General features: G+C 37.9%; 2 protein-coding genes across 2 annotated transcripts; both read left to right on the top strand.

Moving 5' to 3' along the window:
* The first annotated feature begins 5,048 nt into the window (after window positions 1–5,048).
* LOC125480661 (probable LRR receptor-like serine/threonine-protein kinase At3g47570) lies at window positions 5,049–8,482 on the top strand. The gene is made up of 2 exons (XM_048591672.1): window positions 5,049–7,823; window positions 7,961–8,482. Exons 1-2 carry the CDS (start codon window positions 5,120–5,122, stop codon window positions 8,347–8,349), a joined length of 3,093 nt encoding a protein of 1,030 aa, XP_048447629.1. The 5' UTR covers window positions 5,049–5,119; the 3' UTR covers window positions 8,350–8,482.
* Window positions 8,483–8,501: 19 nt separating this feature from the next.
* On the top strand, window positions 8,502–11,051 carry LOC125480685 (probable LRR receptor-like serine/threonine-protein kinase At3g47570). Its single transcript, XM_048591712.1, has 4 exons — window positions 8,502–8,534; window positions 9,156–9,624; window positions 10,086–10,209; window positions 10,454–11,051. The coding sequence occupies exons 1-4, from the start codon at window positions 8,502–8,504 to the stop codon at window positions 11,049–11,051; spliced, it is 1,224 nt and encodes a 407-aa protein (XP_048447669.1).
* The last annotated feature ends 12,137 nt before the right edge of the window (window positions 11,052–23,188 follow it).

Below are 23,188 nucleotides of genomic sequence, written 5' to 3' on the forward strand. Positions count from 1 at the left end.
TCTTGTGTTATTTGCTTCCCTATCTCTATTCATTTACATACTTATCCACACTAATGACCAGAGCAACCTAGCGAATATCACAAACTTAACACTTTCTGTTGTACCAAAGTCCTTGCCGATTTTGTGCATCAACACACATTTTGGATCGTTGAAGTTTGGTGTGGTGTGGGCCCCACAACTAATCATTTTCTTTTTAAAAAATGAGAACCCCTTCCCTTAAATGCCTCCTAGGCCCATAAACTCTCTTTCTGACATATATAAACTAACCAAGAGGTAAAAAAATATAAATATACCTATAAGCAAGACACATTAAATAAATGATGTGCCTATAAGCCAAACAAATTGGTCAGTCACAATTTTGCATGTCTAGATGAGTACCAAAGGTTCTATTTTTACTTCTCAAACCCATTGTCAGTTTTTTTTTCCTTTGATCATTTTCAATTCATTTGATCCAATGACCGATAATTAGAAGGGTGTGTTGTTAGTTTTTTTTCCTTTGATCATTTTCAATTCATTTGATCCAATGACCGATAATTAGAAGGGTGTGTGTGACAATTTGTCCCTAATTTTACGATTTAATTAATTTTAAAAGAGTGAATTGACGAAAATGCCAATAGAGGTGAGATTGTTGACTTTCATTGACCATTATTTCAGGACGCGTATGAACTATTATTTTACTGTAACCTCGAAGTACTTGACGATACGAATGCTTAGGCACAACGGAAGCGTGGTGGGACCCACCCACGTGGGTCTCCTATCCCTTTTGTCCCCATGTTCTCTTTTCCTCACTCTCGGGGACATCTCTCTCTACCGTTCTCTCAAACTTTCACAACTCTCTTCTCTTTCTAGCTTCCTCACATTTGTCAACTCTCCATCTCTACGAGTTTAACCACCGACACCACCTGCTGCCATCTCCGTCGAAGCCATGCCATGAGACTGTAGCACCACCTTCACTAACTTTTTCAGGAGATTGAGGTGGGATACACAAACCCGAGCCTAGATTGAGACCATAGCTTACAAACTTGAACCCAAACATCGACTCCACATTTTTCGGCAAGCTACACCTCTAACCGCCACGTGTCTCTCTCATGTCACTCTCTATATCTCAAATGTCTGTCTCGTCACCTTCTCTGTGCTCACGGCACAGAAGCACTGTGACCACTACCGACGTCAATTTTCTCGATGAGTTACTAACTTTTCCGATAAGGTGGGCATCGAAAACCCCAAAATCTTCATAGATCATGTTTTGTAGTATGGTTAGGATAAATTTGAGGGATTTTGGTGATGTTTGGATGCAGGAAGCAACATGTGGGGAAGTTCCCTAGTTTTCCGGCGAAGGACCCGTGTGGTTATAGGCTTTTTTGGTCACTTTCCGGCCACGACTAGGCTTCATGTTGGTAAAACCTTGTTCTCTTTTCCCTTAGCTTCAATTTGATATATTGATTGCTGAAAAAAAGTGAAGATTTGAGCTTAATCGGAGCTCTGGGAATCAAGCCCAGATTTCGGCTTTCTCCTTGTTGGGTCCGACAGGTGTTGTGTGACCCGTTTGTCTAAATGGGTCAACCTGACCTGAGAGAAAAAAACAAGTATCCTAAGACTAGATCCGCAACCCAGATCTGGATCCGAACTTGAGATTTGGCCCGACCTATCGCCAATGTGGATCAAGAATATTCTTTGGAATATTCCTTATGTTGACTTTTCGGAAGTTTTTCGGAAACCTTCCTAGGCTAATTTCGATGCCTAAGTTCGTTTTTGACATCTATTTAGTGAAATTCTGAAGTTTTAACATAGTCGACCACTAGGGCGCCTAGGTTGACTGTTGACTTTTTGTTGACTTTTTACGAAAATTGCTCAAGACCTTTCTTAGCGTATTTCGACGCGCTAATTCCGAATCCGCACTTCGTTTTCCCAAATTTAGTTATTTTAGTTGAGTTTTAATAACGGTCCCCAATATTATGCTTAGGTGTGATTACAATCAGAGACTCTGGTTTTCCCAGCTCGAAAAGATGTGGCATCGCAAGTATTTGTGAGTGGGTCTTTACTTTTAAATATTATATTATTTAGTTTCCATTTATACATTTGAAAAAGAACTTCCTACGTATGCCTAGATTAGACTAATGTTTATAAGAATTAGTGAAATAACGAAATTTACGAAATTATCCTAAATCCTATGGGATGCGCCGATATGCATATTGTCAAGGGATGCCTTATTTATATTTACGGTAGTGAATAGTATTATGTCGGCGTAAGTTATTGATTTATTGTTGTAAGATTTTGTTTACGTTATCTACTCATCGTTGCTGTATCGGTGTTAGTACTCGCCCGGGTCAAGGCCAGATCTTCACGTGTATATGCACATCGCATCGTTCGCTCACTTTAGATCCATTCTAGGTGCCAGTCCTATCCTAGATTGCTACAGGCAATTAGGACTCGTATGTGATGTGTAAAGGCCGGTCTTCACGTGATTGTAGTACTAGAGCGTATATTATTGTTACACCCAATCTTGTTCATGTCAGAATATTTCTGCATGAACTCGTGTGTCAGCATGTGTCGATGAGTATTCGATATGATATGTTTGCTTATGCCAGATTGTCACATCCCGGCTTGGGCCCCCACCACATCCCAGGCTCGACTCCACTGTAACACGATATTGCCCGCTTTGGGCCCCTACCATGCCCTCACGGTTTTGTTTCTGAGAACTCACATGAGAACTTCCCAGTGGGTTACCCATCATGGGATTGCTCTCGCGGGCTATTCACTTAACTTCGGAGTTCCGATGAACTCCGAAGCCAGTGAGCTCCCAAAATGCCTTGTGCTAGGTAAAGATGGGAATATACATATAAGGCTTACAAGATCTTCACCCTTGGGCGATGTGGGATCTTACAAAGATTATGGGATTACCAACAGCATGTGCTCACTTACGAAATATTGTGCCGTATTGAATCCTTGAGATTTTGCAAGCTACGGTAAGTATTTTCTTACTATGCGTAGTATGTATATTTTGGAAACTATAGTTGTATTACGGCAAGGGGTTATTTTGTTTTTGAAAAGGTTTTTATAAAACTTTATTTTTAGACCCACTCGCCCTTGTTTTTCACCCTTTCAGGTTTTATTAGCGGAGCTTCCGTATCAACAAGGATTCTTGGCAAATCTTGGTATAGGTGGTTATCTTCGATGGTATAATTCTCATCCTACTTTACTCTACTTTATTTATGCCCTAACATCACGTGTGAAATGAGTTCATTGCCGCTCAAAAGCACACTCTTATATTTAGGCACTTTTAGGTTTAAATTTATTCACATTTTCCACATCACTACACTTTATGGCTTCGTCACCCTCTAGGTGTTAGCCAACACAGCTCGATTCGGATTCCAAATGGAAATTCCGGGTCGGAGTGTGTCAATGTGTGATAAGTAAAAAGGGATATTTATTATACAAAGTATTAGGAGATAATTATCACAATAATTGAAAAAGTAGGAGATATTTATTATACAAAGTATTAAGAGATAATTATTTGTACAAGTCAGAAGATAATTAGGAGATATTTATTATACAAGTCAGAAGAAAGATTAGGAGATAATTATCACAGTAATTGAAAAAGGGGCAAATCTTAAAATTAAGGGATAATACAAAGGGTAAAAAATTTATAGGAATGAAAGTAAACTGACCGGAATATAAGTGGACTATTATCAAAAGTGGCTCAAAAAATTGGATTCATATCAAATTATCTTATTTTCAAAGAAAATGGGGATCACGCTCTTAGCCATTGGATTGATTTTAATGAGATTTTATGGTTGAGATTAAATAGATTTTTTCCTGTTTCCTTTTTCTTTTGCAGCGGACAGACACGGAGAAGAAGCAGCGGCTTCTTCGACATTGGAAGAGGAAGAGGAATAGAAGAAAGAAGACGATAGAAGCCATTTCATTTCTTGTAGGTGTTTTTATTTTGTGATTAAGGTTCTAATAGGCGTTATGTGTTGGTCAGACACAAAACCATTTTGTTATCATTTCTTTTTCTTTTTTTAATTTTTTTTATTTATTTAAGGGAGAGAATTCTACCGTAGATACAAATTGATAACCCAAAAATAAAATGGAAAAGCCAGGGACCCGTATATCTGATCGAATGGCAAGATAGGGAGAGAGGAATAGTTGAACATGGTATCAGTCATGTGAACGGAATGAAGGTCGAGAAGCGAAGATGGTACGTACCTCACATGTCAGTATTGACCCCGATGCAGACATGAGCATATATCGAGATAGACTTTGAACGATTTTGTATGTGATTCATCTCATGAGTCATGACTCATGAGCGAGTCATTCAATATGATATCCTCGTCAATTTTTTATTATGGAACACTGCAACTTGCTACACTACAACTTGCTCATAAGACAAAAAAGTTTCCCCCACACGCAATATCTGGTCAAGCTTGATACACTGCAGCTTGCTCGAGCCCATATGTTTAAATGTGGATGGGTAGGTGACGATCAGTTTGCATGTGAACATGCATGGCTGTACAACATTGAATGAATTATTTAACTGAGTTGCCGATGCTTAAGGGAGAGAATTCTACCGTAGATACAAATTGATAACCCAAATATAAAATGGAAAAGCCAGGCACCCGCATATCTGATCGAATGGCAAGATAGGGAGAGAGGAATAGTTGAACATGGTATCAGTCATGTGAACGGAATGAAGGTCGAGAAGTGAAGATGGTACGTACCTCACATGTGAGTATTGATCCCGATGCATGACATGAGCATATATCGAGATAGACTTTGAACGATTTTGTATGTGATTCATCTCATGAGTCATGACTCATGAGCGAGTCATTCAATATGATATCCTCGTCAATTTTTTATTATGGGACACTGCAACTTGCTCATAAGACGAAAAAGTTTCCCCCACACGCAATATCTGGTCAAGCTTGATACACTGCTCGAGCCCATATGTTTAAATGCGGACGGGTAGGTGACGATCAGTTTGCATGTGAACATGCATAGCTGTACAGCATTGAATGAATTATTTAACTGAGTTGCCGATGCTTATAAACTACATAAATTCTTCTCAATCTGCTACCTAGACAAAGACAAACAACACTGCTTACCCAAAATTTCGTTGATGGGGATCGACAAGTTCTTCGCATCACTGTCGGTACTTGCGTTTTTCTCATTGTTGTGCATGCATGGTTTTGTTCTTAACTCATGTCTTGGTTTTTCCTTTGATGCCGAAAACAATGAGACGGATAGTCTGGCCTTGCTTGAAATCAAGGCTAGGATAACCAAGGACCCTTTTGGAGTCATGAGTTCATGGAATGAAACCATCCACTTTTGCCAATGGCGTGGTGTCACATGTGGTAATCGTCACCAGAGGGCCACCGGATTGAATCTTGAGTCCTTGAAACTTGCAGGATCCATACCACCACATATTGGGAATCTGAGTTTTCTGAGAGTCATTAATCTCCAAAACAATAGCTTTGGCCAAGAAATCCCAACAGAGATTGGCCGTCTCCGCAGATTGCAAGAGTTACGATTGAACAATAATTCACTTGGGGGGGATATTCCCTCGAACTTATCAGCTTGCTCGCGACTCCTCGAAATCGATCTCGGCAACAATTTGCTGGTAGGAGGAATTCCAGAAGAGCTGGGAACTTTGTCAAAACTACGAGTACTTGTACTTAGCTGGAACAAGCTTAGAGGAAGCGTCCCTTACTCCTTCAGCAACTTATCATCTCTCGAAGTGCTTTCTGCATCTTCTAATACTTTGAGCGGGAGTATTCCGGATATTTTGGGCCAACTGACAAAGTTAACCGAAATTGGGTTGGCAGACAATTCGCTTTCTGGCATGATCCCACCCTCCATCTTCAATCTATCTTCTCTCATAAGGTTTTCAATACAACTGAATGAAATCGAAGGTACTTTGCCCTTCAACTTGGGTATTTTTACTCCACGTCTCCAATATTTTGATATTGCTTTGAACCAATTTAGTGGATCAATCCCTGTTTCACTGTCCAATGCCTCAAATCTAGGTCATCTGTCAATGCTAGGAAACAACCTACACGGAAATGTACCTTCTTTGGAAAGTTTACACAGGCTTGAGAGATTTGTTCTAACTTCGAACGATCTTGGAAGTGGCGGAACTAATGACTTGAGCTTTATCTGTGATTTGTCTAACGCCACGAAACTAAAAAGATTGAACCTAAATATGAACAATTTTGGGGGTATATTACCCCAATGCATAGCCAACTTGTCTGCTTCTCTTCAAGTTTTCTATGCAAGTGACAATAAAATAGTAGGAAGCATCCCAAATGGAATTGGAAATCTTGTTAATTTGGAGAGCTTGTATCTGTCTATGAACCAATTTTCGGGTGAAATCCCTTCTGATCTAGGAAAGCTTCAAAATTTATATTTATTAGATTTAGCTATAAATTCTCTGTCAGGGGAAATTCCTTCCTCTTTCGGAAATTTAAGTCGTTTAACTAAATTATATTTTGACCAAAATAAGCTTCAAGGTAATTTACCTTTAAGTTTAGCAGAGTGTCACAATTTGCAAGTCTTGTCCGTTACAAACAACAATCTCAGCGGTAACATTTCACCGAGAGTCATTGGTCTGTCGTCATCATATATTTCATTAGATTTATCTCAAAATCGTTTCACCGGTCCATTTCCACAAGAAGTAGGAAAACTGATAAATCTGGAGTACTTAGATGTTTCCGAAAATATGTTTTCTGGTCAGATACCGTCAGGTCTTGGTAGCTGTATAAAATTAGAATATATATACCTGCAAGGAAATCTTTTTCAAGAAACAATTCCATTGTCTTTGGCTTCTCTGAGGGGGGTTCGAGAATTAAATCTTTCTCACAACAACTTGTCTGGCAAGATTCCGGAATTCCTAGAGAGTTTTGTACTTCTGCAATCTTTGAATCTATCTTATAATATGTTGGAGGGGATGGTGCCAATCGAAGGAGTTTTTAAGAATGCAACAGCAACATCTGTTAAAGGCAATAGAGAACTTTGCGGGGGCATACTTGAATTTCAATTGCCAAAATGCAAGCGTGAAAAACTCAAAAAGGTAGGATTGAGCCTGACCTTGAAACTGATAATCTCCATCGTTTCTGCCCTTTTTGGAGTCACATTTGCATCTGCTTTTATGTACCATTGTTGCGTGCATAGGGAAAGAAAGGATCGTACTTCCAGTGATAAAGAAAACTTTCTTAGGGTGTCTTACCAAAGTCTTCTAAAAGCTACTAATGGATTCTCCTCTTCCAATTTGATTGGTGCGGGAAGTTTTGGTTCTGTGTACAAAGGAGTACTTGACGAAGGCGAAACAACAGTTGCTGTCAAGGTACTGAACCTTGTTAATCCTGGAGCTTCCAAAAGCTTCATTGCTGAGTGTGAGGCCTTGAGAAACATCAGACACCGTAATCTTGTGAAGGTACTGTCTGCATGTTCTGGTGTTGATTATCATGGTAATGATTTCAAGGCCCTGGTTTATGAGTTCATGGTTAATGGGACCTTAGATGACTGGTTGCATCTGGCTCCCACAGTTGGTGAGACAAATGAGAGACCAAGGACTCTAAATTTTTCACAAAGGTTGAACATTTCGATTGATATTGCTATGGCATTGGATTATCTCCATCATCAATGTGAAACGCCAATAGTTCACTGCGATCTCAAGCCAAGCAATGTTCTTCTGAATGATGATATGATTGGACATGTAGGCGACTTTGGGTTGGTAAGGTTCCTTCTCAAACCCCAAGATAGTTGTTCTACAAATCAATCGAGCACCCGTGGAGTAAAAGGAACAATCGGTTATACTCCTCCAGGTGAATACTCTTTAATACAAGATGTCCTAAATCTCTAAGTCGTTAATTAATTTAATAGTTTAAAGCATGAGAATTTCGCTTTGAGAGAACTTACTGAGAAATACAATAATCTGTTGTTTTGAATTGTGCAAATGCAGAGTATGGCATGGGAAATGAAGTCTGGACACAAGGCGATGTGTATGGTTACGGCATTCTGCTACTGGAATTGTTCACGGGGAAAAGACCGACAGATGAGATGTTTCAGGGAAGTGTAAACCTTCATAACTTTGTCAAGGCTGCTCTGCCTAATAAGATGGAACATGTTGCAGATCCTGTTATCGTTCAAGAAAAAGGGGAAGGGGACATGTGCAATGACGATAGTCGTAATGAGGATACAAGGGCTTGCATAAATATTCGGGATAGCTTGATTTCAGTTTTAGAAGTTGGTGTTGCTTGTTCTGCAGAGTTGCCAAGAGAAAGGTTGAACATTAGTGATGCTTTGGCGAAGATGTGTCGGATAAGAAACAAACTTCAAGCTAGTAAGTAGAATATGTGAATAAAATCCTACTGTTTTGTGCTCTGGTCTCCATAGCATGTAATGCAAATTGTTTCGTTGTATCAATAACGAAAGAGGTTTTCATATTTGTTTGATCAATAAAAAGCTGCAAATGTTTCCGTAACCACTGAAATCATTCTAGTATGGTTGATGATTGTCTTGCAAGAGGACTTTCAGTTGGTTACGCTTGTTCACAATGTTGCACTTCTACTAACCTATGAGTTCAAAGATTTTTCTAGCCGCTACTTTCCTCCCATATTTTAGAGAGCATTACGAAATGTCATCAGATGTTCAAGATTGGTCTGTCCTGCATAATTTGAAATAAAATTTAGCCTGCCTTTTCCACCTAAGAAGTGCTTACGACGGAATCAGTCTCAAACAACCCCAGCCCTATAAACAGTAACAAGACATTACGAAGTGAACAAAAATGAAGAACCCCTAGAAAGATTCAAATAAATAACTTATTCATAGGTTGATTATCTAATGCTTTTTGGTTGAAAGATTACCTAATGCTTTAGCAGCATGCTTTTGCTGCTTCCTTTACTTGAAAATGGCGTTGTAGCTTGTCCCTTTCAATTTCAATATATTTAGCAGCCTCTGAGTTTTTCCTTGAATGGAGCATATACTTTCTCTAACTTAAACTTGTAATCTGAACGAGAAAATAGATACAAAATAATTTGCCTTAACGTATGCTGCTTATTAGACGTGTTTTTCTCAAAGCAGCTGTAACAAGTAGCAATCACTTATGGGGATGAACAAGTTCATTTGAATTTTGCTTTCATGTCCTTATTTGTCAGTCATGCCTTGCCTTGAGATTGAGTGGAAATGAGACAGATCGACTGGCGTTGCTTGAAATCAAGGCGAGGATAACCAATGACCCTGTTGAAGCCTTGACTTCATGGAATGAAACCAACCATTTTTGCAATTGGCGTGGTGTCACGTGTGGTCGTCATCACAAGAGGGTTACAGTGTTCAACCTGGAGTGCTTCAAACTTTCAGGATCTCTGTCACCACATGTTGGGAATTTGAGTTTTTTGAGAGTACTTTCTCTCACCAACAATAACTTCAGGCACAAAATTCCTCCAGAAATTGGCCGTTTCCCAAGAATGCAAGATATAGTTTGTGAGAATAATTCACTGACCGGTGAAATTCCCTCAAACTTATCGCGTTGCTCCCAACTCTCCATAATTGCTTTTGGTGGGAATTTTCTGGTAGGAAAACTTCCCGAGGAGCTTGGCACTTTTGTCAAAGTTAAGAATAATTTCAGTACTCTCCAACAAACTCACGGGAAGTACCCCCAACTCTTTTGCCAATTCATCATCTTTTGAGTTGCTTTCAGCAACCGCTAATGATTTTTATGGGAGTATCCGGACTTAGGTATTCTCTTTCCAAATCTCGAGTATTTTGGCATCGGCAGCACCCAATTTAGTAGAACAGTGGAACTATACCTGTTACATTATCTAACGCCTCAAATCTAAATACTTATACGGTGGTAAACAACAATATTCATGGAAAAGTCCCCTCTTTGAAAAATCTGTGTAAGCTAGATACCATAAACCTTTCTTACAATAACCTTGGAAGTGGGGGAAATGGTGACTAGAGCTTTCAATGCGATTTGACTAATGCCACCCATTTATTGCGACTGCTAATCGATACAAACAATTTTGGGGGTATTCTACCTCAATGCATAGCAAACTTGTCTTCTTCTCTTGTATACTTATATGCAGAATACAATAAAGTATCAGGAAGAATCCCCCATGGGATTGGAAATCTGGCTAACCTGGAGAGCATTTGTTTTGCCAAGAACCAATTTTCAGAAAGCATCCCACCCGACGTTGGAAAGCTTCGGAGGTTATATGAATTAGATTTGGGTTTTAACAGTCTCTCTGGCTATATCCCACCCTCTTTTGGGAATTTAAGTGAACTATTTATATTACGTTTACAAGCCAACAAACTTCAAGGCAATATTCCCTCAAGTTTAGCCGAGTGTCGGAACATGGGGATGTTAACACTTGCTGATAACAATTTGAGCGGTAACATTACCCCATAAAGTGATTGGTGAGTCGTCTTCATATGTTGCTTTGGATTTTTCTAGAAAACATTTGACTGGTTTACTTCCCAAAAGTCTTCTCAAAGCTACTGATGGATTTTCCTCTGTCAACTTGATTGGTATGGGCAGTTTTGGATCTGTTTATGAAGGAGTTCTTGAGCAAGGTGAAACAACAATTGCTGTCAAAGTACTCAACCTCGTCCGTCTCCGAGCTTACAAAAGTTTTATTTCTAAGTGTGAGGCTTTGAGAAATATTAGACACCGTAATCTTATCAAGATACTCTCAGCATGTTCTGGTTTCGATTATCACCGTCACAATTTCAAGGCCTTAATTTATGAGTTCATGGTTAATGGGAGCTTTGAGGAATGGTTGCATCCAACTCTACAATTGGTAAGCCAAATGAGAGGCCAAGGAGCTTTAACATTTTCTGAGAGGTTGAATATTGTTAATGATGTTGCCCTGGCGTTGGATTATCTCCATCATCATTGTGAGACACGAATAGTTCATTACAACCTCAAACCCAGCAATATGCTTCTCAATGAGGACATGATTCAGATAGCATTGCACAATCACAGTAATAACAATTTTCAAATAGCATTACATCTATCAATTACTTTGCCCAGTTATTCCAAAAATGGATAACTAAACTGTAATTTAAGATTTTTGAAATTGCAATTTTACAAGTCACTAAACCCAAATTACAAATTATGCAGTCAATCTCACTACCCTCCTTATTACACATTGAAAGTTGAAAAAACAATATAGTTTCTTTGAGATTTGTAAGTGGAAGTACCTCATTTAAAGCTTTCTGGAAGCACTGCAACATCTTTTGGAACCTTTGCCTCATTTTGGTCCGGAGTGCATAATGCGCAAGCAGTTTAAGCATTTCCCAGCACAACATAGCTTCATATTTCCTATTATTAATCCACAATGTCTCCTCCCACTTTGAAATAGCAGCTGGGCAAACAAACACAAATCTACATTTATAAATTCAAACTCCCAAATAACTAAATGGAAGAAGTCCCAAATTTATATTTTCAACTACCAGATAAAGCATGGAGAATTCTTACGTCTAAAATAATTAATAAAAAAATAAGTGATCTTTCAGGAAAATTCAAAGTTAGCACCTTGAGTTAGTTTCTTTGATTCCAATACATTCCAAAACTGAGACATATTGCTCTCCGCTTCTTCTCATAATACACACATGCAATTTCTATTTTTTCATCAAGTAAAGCATAGTTGACATCTTTTACCACTTACAAAACCTATTGGGATATATAGGCTTTGATTAAAAGGTTAAGTATCTACCCAAAGATTCTAGTTGCAAAATGCATGGAATATCTACAAAGTTTTTGATAAATCCAGACTTTGATTCTTTCTCTTCTCTGTTTCCTTGCACCCCAAGAAAAGAAGAGCAATTTAGTGCCAAACTTTAAAAAGAACCTGTAAAATCCAGAGCAAACATTAAAGAAAGTTAACAGTGTAGGACATAAATGTTTGCCCAAATTAAGTCCTCCTAAAACAAAGGTCTTCCAATCCAACTAGGAAATGAAATACTAAAATAAAATAGGAAATATAACCATAAATTAAATGATAAAATTCGCTTAAAATCTGAACAGCCACGTTTTGGATCCCTAAACTGCTCCAAAACCGACCCAATATAGCTGGATTTAAGGTTTGGAATATTCTGAATACTTCTCAAGAAGGCCACAAGCCCATCAAATGTCATATCGGGCTCCAAAAACGCAATTTAAGCCCAAAAATGTCATTTTCCAGCACTTCTCACTGCTCTTTTATTTTGTCGCTAGAAAATAACTGTTTGGTAGAAAAATTCCAAATTTTGACACGAACACGCCAAGAGACACACAAACGTCCTCCAATTTGAATCACTTCAAAATTTGTCCGTTTGATCATGTTTTGCTCCAGAAGAAGTCAGATGTCCTATATTAAAAATATAAATCAAAGTATCAAAATTCTATTAAAATAATTACCAAAACATACTAAGAATAGGGTAAAATATATAATATGAAATTGACTCATCAATCGCCGTTCGGGAAATGGAGGTGCGACCTCTGATGATGGCGGCTCTGTGATTTTGGGACATACATACCTTTCATGTTATGAGTTTCATATCCAAGAAACAATAGAAAGCACGACCAGCCAACCTTTCTAACATTTGATCAGTGAAAGGCAATGGAAAATGATATTTTCTAGTACCTGCATTGATCTTTCTGTAATCAACACACATACGCCACCTAGTAGTTAAATGTGTAGGCACAAGTTCATTATTATCATTCTTCACAACTGTAATTCCAGAACGTTTGGGCACCACTTGAGTTGGATTAACCCACTTACTATCTGAAATTGGGTAGATCATCGTAACATCTAAAAGCTTCATAACTTCATTACGAACAATTTCTTTCATAATTGGGTTCAAACGACATTGAGTATCAATGGCGGGCTTTACTCCTTCCATCAAAATTCTGTGCATGCAAATTGTAGGGCTGATCCCTTTAATGTCTGCTATAGTCCCCAATTGCATCTTGATAATTTCTTAAAATGCGCAGCAACTTTTCTTCTTCTATTGGTGATAAATCAGGAGCAATAATAACTGGCAGCGAAGAATCTACACCCAAATAAGCATATTTCAAATGTTATGGTAGCAATTTTAACTCCAATTTAGGTGGCTGAAATGGTTTTTTCGATTCCCCAAAACTCTCAAAAACGTGCTTCCAACGTGGGTATTGAAAATGGACACTTTCTAAAGTTGAAACATACTTAGAAGACTCTTCATCTTCGGTGTTTTTATTCTCAAACCCATGCAACATGTTTAACAATGGATCAACTGTCAAACAGGGCATAATTTCAGCATGCATGATGCTGTCCAACACGTCAACACACATACAATCTTGCACATCAGTTGGCCTTTTAGTGGCATCAAATAAACTGAAAACAACAGATTGATCTTGCACTCTAAGTGTAAGGGTTCTAGCCTCTACATCAATTAAAGTTCGTGCAGTTGCCATGAAAGGACGTCCTAGAATAATTGGTGTTTGCATATCTTCATTCATATCCAAAACCACAAAATCTGCAAGAAGATAAAGATTATCCACTTTGATAATGAGGTCTTCAATAATTCCCCTAGGATAAGCAACTAAACGGTCTCCTAATTGCAAAAAAAAAACTGACGTAGGCTTAATTTCTCCTTGTCCTAGTCTCTGAAAAACAGAAAAAAGGTATTAAATTAATACTAGGGCCTAAATCAATTAAAGCACGTTTAAAATTTGAATTTCCAATTGTGCATGAAATTTTAGAACTCCATGGATCTTGTTTTCTTTGGAGGCAATTTGTGTAATAAAGCTACGCTGCATTGTTCTGTTATAATCACTTTTTTCAAAATGCACGAGCTTCTTTTGCTTTGTGCGTACATCCTTAAAAACCTTGGCATAAGATGGAATGTTCCTAATTGCATTAATCAACAGAAGATTAATTTGAACTTTGGCCAAAGTCCTCATAAAATTTGTCAACTGTTGATCTTTAACTTTGGGCTTCAACCTTTCGGGATAAGGCATTAGAGGCACATAAACAAGTTTTGCAGTTTCTGCAGCAATTTCTGCACTGTTTTTGAATCTGTCCAAAGGCCATGTAGAATCTGCAGAAATTGCAGAATCTGCAAAAATATAGATTTTGCAAAATTTCCTGAATCTGTTTTTGGTTATGATGCTGCCTGCGAATTACCAACACAATTTTCATCTCTGTTGTCATATCTTTTACCAAAATGTAAAACTCTAACTACCTTACAACCCGCACCTCCCATTGGATTTGGTTTAGTTCGGCTAAGGAAATATACCCAGTGCTTTTTCTGAAACTTGCAACGCAATTTACCTAATTTGTTTTTCCATATTTTTCTTTGTTGCCTACAGATTTTGATTTCTTGACTGGTAGTATTTGCTAATTTTTCAATTACAACCTCCCAAGCAACCTTAGGTGCAGCAAATTGTTGTTCCTGTTGTTGAAATTATGGTTTAGCATGCTGATCTCTATCCCACCTTAAATTAGGATGATCTCTCCAACTCGGGTTGTAAAAATTTGAATACTGGTCATTTCTTGGACGTTGAAAATTATTAAATGCATTAACCTGTTCTGCTGCAAACTCCAGATAAGCATCTTTATGTGGACAACTAAAAAAATCATGGGTTGTCATGCTGTAAATGTTGTAGGTAGCTGGTAGGTGGTGCTGTACAGCAACTTGTGAATTTGGAATTCTTTGTAACAGCATGTCAAATTTCGCATCAAGCCTTTTCTCCATTTTTTCAATTTGTTCTAACACATATTAGACCCATTAGACATCTCAAAAAACAAACCTAGAATGCAGCTGCTCTACTGCCCATTGTTATGTATCTGCTACCATTTTTTCAAATAATAAACAAGCTTCTTGTGCATTTTTCTCTTTGTATGAAGCTCCGCATGAAGCATTGACAAGAGTTTTTGTAGTCATATTTAACCGTTTGAAAAATATATGCATTTGATTAGTACTGTCAATATTGGAATGCGGAAATTTTCTCAACTCTTTGAACTATTCCCACGCCTCATGAAACTCTTCATTTGATTTTTGGGCAAAAGATAAAATTTGAGTTCTCATGTCAAGAGTCTTTGAAGCTGGATAATACTTGCTTAAGAATTTTTCACTGAGTTGGGCCCAATTGCTAATGCTTCCAGATGGAAGTGTGAGGAACCATCTCTTTGCGTGATCTTTCAAAGTGTAAGGAAATAAACAGAGCTTAATAGATTCGGTTGAAAATCCTGTCATCAAAATATTCTTGCATCCTATTAAAAATTCTGCAATGTGCATGTTAGGATCGTCAGTTGATAATCCATGAAATGCAAGTAGAATATTCAACATATGCTGCTTTGTTTCGAATGTAGACCCTTCCTCAACTTCCGGATAAGTAATGCAACTTGGAATGTTAGTGGCATGAGCTGTTAAAGAATCACCCAAAGGGTCACCAGCCTCTGGGATAACAAAAGCCATTGTTTCTTTACTGTGCAGATCCCCGAAACATAAAGATTGCAGAAAAGTCCCCTGCAGTGAAGGAACCCATTGCAAATTTTCCTCCCTGCATCTCTTCTTTAAAGTCTGCTCAGGTTCTGGATCAAAAGGAAACAATTTCTGCACTGCTAAATGGGTGCTAACCATGCACATATTATCTCTGTAATCTGCATTGTATTGCAGTAATCTGTTAAAAAAAAAAAAGAAAATTAATTATATATATACACACACACAGCAATAACTAACTCAAAATCTGATTAGAACGAATTATTTTAAATAATCCCCGGCAGCGATGCCATTTTCTTGATAGGGATTTTACCACACATGCGAAAGGTTAAAAACTCCTATAAAGCTTGCAAGAATAACGAGGTTATTGTAGTATAAACGGATCTTGCAAGATCGTTTGTCACATCCCGGCGCGGGCGGGACGACTTCCCGGGCCCGCTCCACCACCGTAGCACGATATTGTCCGCTTTGGGCCCCGACCATGCCCTCACGGTTTTGTTTTTGGGAACTCACACGAGAACTTCCGATGGGTCACCTATCCTGGGAATGCTCTCGCACGCTACTCGCTTAACTTCGGAGTTCCCATGGAACTCGAAACCAGTGAGCTCCCAAAAGGCCTCGTGCTAAGTAGAGATGGGAATATACATATAAGGATCACTCCCCAGGGCGATGTGGGATATTACAATCCACCCCCTTAAGGGGTCCGACGTCCTCGTCGGCACATCACGACCAGGGTTAGGCTCTGATACCAAATTGTCACATCCCGGCCCGGGGCGGATCGCTTCTCGGGCCCGCTCCACCACCGTAGCATGATATTGTCCGCTTTGGGCTTACCATTCCCTCACGGTTTTGTTTTTGGGAACTCACGAGCAACTTCCCAGTGGATCACCCATCATGGGATTGCTCTAGCCCCCTTCTCGCTTAACTTCAGAGTTCCTACGGAACCCGAAGCCAGTGGGCTCCCAAAAGGCCTCGTGCTAAGTATGGATGAGAATATACATTTAAGGATCACTCCCCTGGGCGATGTGGGATGTCACATCGTTGCCCATAGAGATTATTAAATAAATCGAAGCAAACCAAATTTTAATTAATTGTTGTAAAATAAAAACTGAGATGATTGATTTTATGACCTACTCAAATAAAACAAATTTAATAAATAAAAGTAAACTAGTCTGCAAAATTAAAGGTGAAGAAAAAGGAAACAGTTTTGTAGAAATCAATTTAAGAAAGCATTAGTGATCCGTCCCCACCTGAACAATCCTATATAGTTCTCTCAAGGGTTAGGTTTTCCTAATATATGCCTACTTGGATTCCCAACATAGAGTGTATATCAAACATGCAATCCGTTGTGGTATTCAGATCAAATCTAAACATGCATGACTCATTAAGTTTTGTGAAATCTTTTGAAAAACCATGCAACCCTTAAACCGTGGTATTCATCCTAATTAAACTTGCACATATTAATCACAAGAAGCCTTCGTCAATTTCAAGAACTGACCTCCGACTAAAATTGCATCAAATTACTTTTCTAAACATCCTTAATGGTGATTAAGCATCAAGACAATTAGATAGTTTAAAGCAGTGATTAATAATTCGAAAACCTACATGCATATAATTATAAGCAAATTGAAGAGAAACAAAATATTCTTGCTAAGTCTCGTGGAAAATTAATTACGCATATTCATAATAAAAATCAAAAAGTTCTTTATTGAAATAATAAAAGATCGAAAACACCTTGAATGTAAAAAGTCTGAAAATTTCTACGCTTGGCCAATTTCCTCTCTTCAAGAATGCATGGAAAAGAAGCAAGACCCTAAGAATAGAGTAGGCCAAGGTTATTTAACCTAGGAAAAGTTAAGTCCTAAAACAAAGGTCTTCCAATCCAACTAGGAAACTGAACACTAAAATAAAATAGGAAACATAACCCTAAATTAAATGATAAAATTCGCCTAAAAATCTGAACAGCCACGTTTTGGATCCCTAAACTGCTCCAAAACCGGCTCAATATAGCTGGATCTAAGGTTTGGAATATTCTGAACACTTCTCCAGAAGGCCACGAACCCATTAGAGATCATCTTGGGCTCCAAAAATGCAATTTAAGCTCAAAAAAGTTATTTTTCAGCATTGCACATTGCTTATTTATTCCGTCGCCAGAAAATAACCACTTGGTATAAAAATCCCAAATTTTGACACGAACATGCCAAGTGACACACGAACATCCTCCAATTTGAATCACTCCAAAATTCATCCGTTTCTGAAGATCTCTTCCGCCGTTCACAGACTTGTGCTCATCTCCCTGTTCCTCTCCTTTATCTCACCGAAGCTCTCAAGTTATAGAAATGAAGGGCAGTTTGTGTGGTTTTTGTTTTAGGAAGCTAGAGCCGATGCTATTCCAGAGATGGTGTTGTGGCTGCTAAGGTTTGAGAAAGGGGAAATGAAGCCAAATGGGTATGTCTCTATCTCTCTCTCTAACATCCCTTGATTTGAGGTGGCAAAAATGTAAATAATGCAAAATCGAGGGCCCATTTTAGAATAGACTGGTAAAACAGTAAATATATCGAAATCTGGTCAGAGACAAAATTACCCTCCTAACCTTTATTAATTACTCTCCCAACCCAATCCCATTTGGCTGGCATTGTTGTAAATAGAGGGAAATTGAGTGGCATATCGAAATCTGGTCAGAGACAAAATTACCTTCCTAACCATTATTAATTACCCTCCCAACCCAGTCTCATTTGGCTAGTATTGTTGTAGTGAAATCGAGTGGCAAAGAATTGATGGCAGCTACAATGCCTTTTCCCCCTACTTTAGACTAAAGTAATGCGTCCATATGTGAGAGAGTTTTCAAATGGTTTTGCTGCTGGGTTTTTGTTGTTGCTTTTTTTATTGCCTCCTACGTGTCTAAGTATGTGTGGGGCCTCCCTTTAGGTCTTGGATTATAGCTCTTCATCTACTTGGGTTTGTCTTCTCTTTATCTCTTGTTTTGTTTATCTAAGGTTTTGTGTTTTGGTTGGACTTAGGCCTATCTCTCACAAATTGTGACATCCCTTTCATAATGAAGTTTTATTTTGACAAAAAACAAAAAAAACCTATAGTTGGATCTCTTTTTTTTTTTTTTTTTCCTTTTTTTTTGCCAATAGTTAGGATTTTGGGGGTCAGTGTGGGGTTAATTGGATCAATAAACACAATACATAACAAGGCTATTAATGAAATTTAGTTTATTTTATGAAATTAATCCATTAATCCAATGACAATCTAACCCGAGGAATAGGACTCTTATCAGAAATGGATTGGCAAGTTAATATGATAATTTGAATATGATAAATAAACGGATCAAATATGGATTAGGTAGATCTGATCTACAGTGATGTGACAGAAATGAGTCATATCTCACGCAAAATACAGTAATGGATGCCTTGTGCGGGGGCACTGCATGCATAGCTTTAGCCTAGCTTTGCTTTAAATCAATCCCTTGAGAAAGACTAGCTTTAGCCTAGCTTTGATTTAGCTAGTTTTTCTTTTTCTTTTCATAAATTGTTATTAGAGATTGTTGACCTTAAAAATTACAAAGTCTACGTAGTGCATATGCCTAGTAACTAGGAGTTAACTGCGTTTTTTGGTAGCTAGAATGTTGATGCAGGCATGCTAATTCGCCGCCGAACTTGGCCAGGCGAATAACTTGAATGTGGTGATGTGGTAGAATGCATTAGTGACTTCTGAATTGAGCGATTACAGCCGAGGAAGGAACACTCTCGGCTTTGAGTTCTAAAACCTGAAAACAAGGTGTTGCAAATCACTGTGAAGTTTTGGATCTTGTGTGCTAGATTTGGCAATCTTCACTATATTGGTGTAGGTTTGCCAAATCGGTATTTAAGTGTATGGACAAAGATATAAAAGGAGATGCGTGTCTTCATGGTAAAAGTGGTTTCAACTGTCTGTGTGCCAAACTCTGAATATGACTTGAGAGTAACCAATCGTAAAACTGAAGGAAAATTTTAATTATACTAAGTTCATGACGCAACATATATGCATCCGTTTAACAATTAAATGACGGAAGCATGCTTGTATGCACTCAAAACAAAACTTAACCCCGTTAAATTGAAAGCATAGTAGTTGTGGTGAACCAAGGACTCAACTCAAAAATCAAAAACAGAGTTGAGATTCATTATACCTTTGAAGAACCTCTTTACTTTGCAAAGGTTAACAACCCATGGATGGAATAACTTTGCTTCTTGGCTCCTTGACTTCTTGGATTTGAATGGAGGAATAGATTCTTCAAAAGCCGCCAAAGGAGGAGGTCTCTATGTTTTGACACCAAGGAAGGATTGAGAAAGGAGATGGACTAAGGAAGAAGAAAGTGCTAGCAATCTTCTTCCCTAGTGGCTTGCCTCCTAGAGAAAAAGATAGAGCTTGTAGTCTCTATTCTTTCCTCATAGAAACCTTAATGGGGGATGAGACTATAATGCCTCTTTATACTCACTAACTCTTGTGAGCAAATTAGACCAAAAGGTCATCCATCTCTCTATGCCCGGCCTAACCAAGATAGTGGGCCCTTGTGCCCTTTCGTGATTTAAGTTATCATACAACTTAATTACATTAATTAAATTAAGTACATGCGACACACCCCGACCCCAACAACACAAGTTACTCACTAAATTGGCCATATGATCACATCATGAGATGACGTCACAAGCCAACTTAATGACGAAAGTCTTCGTAAGATAATTATGATGTGAATGAATTTGAAACAAACAGTTCATTATTAATAAATAAAGCAACTACAGGGTATTCCTAATCAATCTCTTCACTTGGGAGCACATGTTCAGGGATACAATCTCATTATTATCACATCACACAGGAGTCGATAATAGTGTCATACAACAGTAAACATAAATTATTGCAGTGCCATGCATAATCAAAAGTTTGAACATGCGATTATTACAAATTAAAATAAACTACAGTAAGGAAGTCATCACCAAAATCTGAAGGAGAAGGTCTCACTGCTAAGCCCACTCGTCACTTCTGGGATAATCCCTGTTCTCGCTATGTCCTGAGGGGTTGAAAAGCAAAGTGTAAGTGATCAAGTTTATTCTAGTCAAAATCATTTGAATACAATAACCCGCATTTTGAAATCATAAATATAGTAAAAAAATTATGTACATATAGTTCTATCGTAATAGTAATCAAATTCATAACACATTGCTCGTCATATCAAAGAAAGTAATCTCAACTATATATTTCTTGGGCTTAACATTTAGGCGTATAACATTTAATTAGACGACTTTAAATAATAATCTTTGCCCTTAATTCATAACACATTGCTCGTTATATCAAAGAAAGTAATCTCAATCACATCATCAAAGTAATCTCAACAACATATTCCTTGAACTTAACGTAGGCGTATAACATTTAATTAGACGACTTTAAATAATAATCTTTACCCTTAATTCATAACACATTGCTTGTCATATCAAAGAAAGTAATCACAATCATATCATCAAAGTAATCTCAACAAAATATTCCTTGAACTTAACGTAGGCGTATAACATTTAATTAGATGACTTTAAATAATAATCTTTGCCCTTAATTCATAAGGAAAGAGATCCTCTTCGGATCTCTTCCTCCAAAGCCCAGGGATCAAGTGATCCGGGCCTTTAAAATTTGAAATAATGACTAAAAACAGAAAAGTTAGTAAAAACTTTTAAAGCTATAATAATTTTTAGCCGTTGAATCAAATTTTTAAAGGCCCGGATCACTTGATCCCTAGGCTTTGGAGGGAGAGATCCGAAGAGGATCTCTTTCCAATTCATAACACATTGCTCATCATGTCAAAGAAAGTGATCTCAATCACATCATCAAAGTAATCTCAACTACATATTCCTTGGGCTTAATGTTTTTAGGCGTATAACATTTAATTAGACGACTATAAATAATATTCTTTGCCCTTAGCTTAAACTAGATTAGTTTAATATGTGAAATGTTCGTAAAGTATCATCTCATGATTGGTTTTAATGTACATTTCTAACTAAAACACTTCACTTTGCCAAGAAGGTTGATGAGATGACCTCTTTTGGCAAACAAATTATACTCTTCACCACTGAGACTTGGAATAAATAGCTAGCCATGGAATTAAAGAGAATTTTCATCTATCTAGTCGATAGAGACTCCCAAGGAAAATTGACTCTACAGCTCCAACCCCGTCTATCAAGTCGGTTGCTTTTGGAAAACCTCGTTTATCCAGTTGGTTGTCATTTGCCGGCTACCAAACCAAACCCGTGTATTCAGTCGAAATTTGTGCTGATGATTAGTAAGAAAGTTAGTTTTCACAAAAAAGGTGTGAAAGGGTTTTGCGTAGAGCATTGATTTGTGTGTAGAGCATTGATTTGTTTGTTGAGTTGAAGATCATGTTTATGTTGCCAATGCTTTCTTTTATATACTGCTCATTCACAAATCATGTTCCCACCAAAACTCTATCACCACCTACTCTCGTCAGTCTTCAACTTGAGCTAGGACTTTGAAAATAGACTTATTTTGTAATCAATTCAAATCCCACCCAAAACCAATTGTGATCGTCAATAATCCTGATCATTCAATCAGCCAGACTCCAATCCAAACATAATCCTGATCTTTCAAGCAATCCTTCTTTGACTATGACTAGACCATTCTACCAGTCTGGCATTACCGAGTTGGAACCCATGTTATTCACCTCTCTGGGCCAACTACTAACAACTTGGTGCAAACCACTATTCTAGGCCCAAATAGCGTTCCATAAAAATTATCATGCTAAGTGCAGTTTCTTTAATCTTTTTTGAAAGAGAATAAAACAAATTTCATTCATAAAAAGGGGGAATGCAAGATTTAATATAAATGAAAAACATGACCTCAATAGGAGGGCACTTGCAAATAAAATAAGAAATTGTTATTAGCACTTCAAAATTCTTATTTTCCATTCCAAACTTTCTATAATTAGAAAGAAAAATACAAAACAAAATTGAAATCCGAGGAGGTGGCTTACCTGTGTGTTGCGACAAGAACTCAAGGACAAACACCACTTCTTTGAAAGTTCCAGGAACTTTGCACTCGGCCAGATTTGGTGTGAGGGTTGTGACTTATCCTGTGTCATAAAATCCAACTTCTTTGTGTTGGTTGTCTCAAGTACATCCTTTTTGATGAATTCTTGATATTCCCTAGCCAATTCTTTCTCTTGAATCATTCTTCTTGTTGTACAAAGTTCTTTGAACAATTCAACATATTCTGGAACTTGATTTGTTGTACCAAGAATTGAGATATTACTTTGCACCTTTCGAAAGGCTTCCAAGATGCACTTTTCACTCTCTTCTTTCTTGGAAATCATGAACCTGCAAGGAATAGAGACATTTGGTGGAATGGGGTTAGAAATAATTGAGTTTGCAACAACCTTACCTGAATTGGATGGCGTAGGAGCCTTAGAAGGCTGCAGCAAGGGGTGTTCTTCCCTTGCCGTAGCTTTGGCATCCTTCTCTTCCTCGAGTAGTAGTTTTTCGTCTTCCTTTTGAGTTAATTTGGATGTTTGTGGGTTGGTTCTAACCTCCTTGCCACTTCTCAAAGTGATGGCATTGGCGGTTTCAAATTCTCCCTTTGGATTCACAATGGTTGAACTAGGCAGTTTGCCTTGTTCCCTAAATTGTCCCATGAATTCCGCCATCTGCCCCATTTGCTTCTTCAATTCGTCCACCTCTTTAGC

Source organism: the organism of the source record quoted next, unplaced genomic scaffold, assembly GCF_019419815.1.
Source record: "Pyrus x bretschneideri cultivar Hongxiangsu unplaced genomic scaffold, Pyrus_bretschneideri_v1 Contig35, whole genome shotgun sequence".
Classification (NCBI taxonomy): domain Eukaryota; kingdom Viridiplantae; phylum Streptophyta; class Magnoliopsida; order Rosales; family Rosaceae; genus Pyrus; species Pyrus x bretschneideri.

Bases quoted from the DNA above. Each gene is read 5' to 3' on its own strand.
- LOC125480661 (XM_048591672.1), top strand. From the start codon at position 5,120: ATGGGGATCGACAAGTTCTTCGCATCACTGTCGGTACTTGCGTTTTTC. The intron at 7,824-7,960 runs GTGAATACTCTT...GTGCAAATGCAG, and splicing joins AATCGGTTATACTCCTCCAG to AGTATGGCATGGGAAATGAA.
- LOC125480685 (XM_048591712.1), top strand. From the start codon at position 8,502: ATGGTTGATGATTGTCTTGCAAGAGGACTTTCA. The intron at 8,535-9,155 runs GTTGGTTACGCT...CTTATTTGTCAG, and splicing joins GTCTTGCAAGAGGACTTTCA to TCATGCCTTGCCTTGAGATT. The intron at 9,625-10,085 runs GTACTCTCCAAC...ACTTATATGCAG, and splicing joins CAAAGTTAAGAATAATTTCA to AATACAATAAAGTATCAGGA.